At 36.1% G+C, this 3444-nt stretch overlaps 1 protein-coding gene across 1 annotated transcript; it reads left to right on the forward strand.

Annotated features, from left to right (window-relative positions):
- Positions 1-568: 568 nt before the first annotated feature.
- On the forward strand, positions 569-1595 carry LOC145113418 (uncharacterized). Its single transcript, XM_079049513.1, has 3 exons — positions 569-1114; positions 1207-1405; positions 1447-1595. Exons 1-3 carry the CDS (start codon positions 569-571, stop codon positions 1593-1595), a joined length of 894 nt encoding a protein of 297 aa, XP_078905639.1.
- The last annotated feature ends 1849 nt before the right edge of the window (positions 1596-3444 follow it).

Below are 3444 nucleotides of genomic sequence, written 5' to 3' on the forward strand. Positions count from 1 at the left end.
AAGTTGATTAATTACATTGATTTATTGCATTGATCTATTGTATTAATATATGAGTTATTGTCACTATAGCCCAACAATCTTTAGTATAATGGTTTTAAATGGTCCATCGTGGTTTTTTTACATTTAAAAGGTACGAACTTGTATTTTACTGGTCATTTTGGTACTTTTACCCACATTAGAAGGTAACATTGCTTTGTGAAGTGTCAAGTAAGCATGTGAGTCAACATTGACTTATAAATTTATCAGTTTAGTTTTATTTCATTTCTTTCAAACTCCATAACAATAGAATACATTACCAGGGTTATGATTGCACAAACTTGAGCTCCATTGTCGTAACGTGCAAACAACAAAGAGGCCTGAAAGCTGAGTTCCACCGCCCCTTCTGACCTCTGCTGTCACCCAGTTCATGTTCACCCAGTTCATGTTCACCCCTATGTAAATTTGCTTAAGTTTCAATCTTGTGGAAGTGGAACTAATCTTCAAACCCACTCTTTCTTGTGATTGCACGATCTGTTTCTCATCTCTTTAATCGAAAAATAACAGTAAATAACTATCTCAGAGTAGCGGAATGGAGTTGTTCAGGAAGGCGAAATCGGTCCGACTAAAGAGCCACCATGACAAGTACATCTTGGCAGAGAGCAACGACGAAAGTGTGCTACAAGATCGTAATGAAACAACAAAGAAAGGCATTTGGATGGTTGAATTTGTTGAAGGATTCGACAATGTCCTCCAATTGAAGTCTAGTTATGGGAAGTATCTCACCGCATCTGAAGATCAAGTAATCATCGGTTTCACTGGTCGGAAAGTCGTTCAAAGTATGCACCAGAGGCTGGACTCCTCAATCGAATGGGAACCAATACGAGACGGGTTTCAAGTTCGTCTCAAAACCCGTTACAGAAATTATCTACAAGCCAATGGTGGGTTGCCTCCATGGAGAAATTCGGTTACTCATGACATTCCTTACAGGCATCATGATTGGATATTGTGGGATATTGAAACTATGGAAGCTAGACCAGAGGAACCATCGTCGTCGTCGCCCTTATTCGAATCGATAAACCCAAATCTAAATTCGTCCTCATTTTCTCTTAGAAGCTCCATATCTGGCCCTACTGAGGTTCGTTCAAATCATCATTCATTGCTACACATTTGGATTTGCGATTTTGCCTCACTTGTTGTGATGCACACCACGTGTTTATGGAAATGCAGGGAAATGATCCACCAGCTGCAAAGAAGGAAGGGATGATGGTGTATTATATGGTGGTGGATGATGACAGGAACGTTGATGATGGTTATGAAGAAACATCATTTGCATTCGAGGGGCATGGATTGGAGGATTTGATTCTGAATTTGGAAGAACAAACATGGATAGATGATATAATCGTGTGCTCTAGGAATCCATTGAATGGCAAGCTTTTTCCACTCTGGTTAGCGTTGTCACCCAAACAGCTCCGATTGTAGCTTGGCCACAACAACAATGGCGGGTTCCGGCGACGCTTCAAGAAACACAACAACGACCACAGTCTGCAACAGAGATGGATGAAGACAAAGAAGAAGAAGGTGGTGGGTACAAGGTCGTTGCCAACAAGATATATTAAGTGGCTACTGTCTAGAGAGAGAGAGAGAGAGAGAGAGAGAGAGAGAGAGATGAGGTGGATTAGTTACGTGTCATTTGCAAACTGATGATTAGGATGGGGTCACCGGGTAACCCCTTCAAATTTTTCAAAATGACATTTTAAAACCTAAAAATACAAGTTTGTGCCCTTCAAATGCAAAAAATAGTTACGAGAGACCATTTAAACCGATATACTAAAGTTTGTTGGGCTACAATGACAATAACTCTTAATATATTAAGTCTTTCATCTTCTAATATGATCCTTAAAAAACTACAAAAAGTAATAAAGTTAGTTTTTTATTTTTTAAAAATAAAAAAAGTTACTATTTGTACTAAGTATTATTTTAATATTAAAACTCATAAAATTTCAACTAAAAATTATTTAGCATTTAGTACTTAGAAGATTTTGTTAAATAATAATGATACGTATTATTAATATTTGTTAGCATTATGTCATAATATGTTAAAAATAACGATTTGGTAGTGATTATAAAAAAATATACATCAATATTAAATTTTTTTAAAAAAATTTCATTAATTTTACACATTGAATATATAAACTAAAGTAATACAAATGGTTTTTTATGGTGATTAATTTAAAATATTAATAAATAAACAATAATAAAGACTCATTTTAATATCCTTACATGTAATAGACACAACATAGGGCTCTAGACGATTAAAGAATAATAAGATAATTATTCATCATGCCGATAAACATATTTTGTTGATAGAAGATTATTTAGGACAAATAATCTAAATGAAAGTTATAGTAGTCGTTAAACTGAGAGCGTGCATATAGAGGACGTCCAAATCCGACTTCATGTGAGGAAGTTATGATTTTTCGAAGTTTCAGCGCAATAGTATGCGACATAGAAACCGAAATTAAGATCGGTCGATTGTTAGGAAAATAATCTAAACGAGAGTTGAATATCTCATCAATACCTATCTGTCGACATAAAAACAGTCGAGGACGGATGTCGTATGTAAGAGTTATGATTTTTACATGGACTTTAACACTCTAAGTCTGTTAAAAATATAACTTTAAAAATAAAATGATAATTAGCCGACGAAATCTAAACGGAAGTTGTAGATCTCATCGATAGCTATGCGTGGACCTTACATGTGGCAGAAAGGGGCAGGATCAACGTCGCTCGACTTGCGTGGCACGCCTCTTCTCGGCGGGGCGTGTGCCTATCCGGTTATAAATACCCCTTAAATTTTCTTCATTTCTCATCCGAAACTCTCTTATCTCTCTCTGAAAACTCTCTGGTTCTTAAGCTCCAAATTTTCTAGACTTCTGAATTTTATCCAGGCTCTATGGTAGCTAGAAGCTCGACTAGTAGAAGCTTTCGAGTAGGAGTTCTTCCAGTACAATCTCCCGGTTTTTGCTAGAAAATCTTTGTAAGTTAAGCTACACTCATATCGCTTTTGGTGTAACTTATATTTATATTTATATTCATTGTTATGAATTTATAAATAAGATTTATCAGTGATTCCAAGTCATTATACTGACTAGTCTACTTACGAGAGTGGTGTCTAGGCTGGATTTAATGAGGTGTTTAAAGTAGGATTTCCAAACAGTACACTCTGTATATCAAACGAACCCTACCTCCGATACGATCCTACCTGGTTGTTCCTTACTAGAAAGATCTTGATGTAGACAGTGGTGTTAGTGAGGAATATAGACTATCATTAGTCACCAGTTTTATAAGACTAAGACTTAGTGACATTCGTACCTAGGTCACATCAAGGGAAGAGTCTAGGTGTTAGGTAGAGCACTGCCAAATTCTTGAGTCATCCACTTATATCAAGTGAGTGCATACTTACTT

This window comes from Lactuca virosa, chromosome 5 (genome assembly GCF_052849685.1).
Source record: "Lactuca virosa cultivar CGN04683 chromosome 5, Lactuca_virosa_CGN04683_v6, whole genome shotgun sequence".
Lineage (NCBI taxonomy): Eukaryota > Viridiplantae > Streptophyta > Magnoliopsida > Asterales > Asteraceae > Lactuca > Lactuca virosa.

Excerpts from the sequence above, each read along its gene's own strand:
- LOC145113418 (XM_079049513.1), top strand. The coding sequence starts at position 569 with ATGGAGTTGTTCAGGAAGGCGAAATCGGTCCGACTAAAGAGCCACCAT. Across the intron at positions 1,115-1,206 it reads CCATATCTGGCCCTACTGAG|GGAAATGATCCACCAGCTGC; the intron begins GTTCGTTCAAAT and ends ATGGAAATGCAG. Across the intron at positions 1,406-1,446 it reads CTCTAGGAATCCATTGAATG|CTCCGATTGTAGCTTGGCCA; the intron begins GCAAGCTTTTTC and ends TCACCCAAACAG.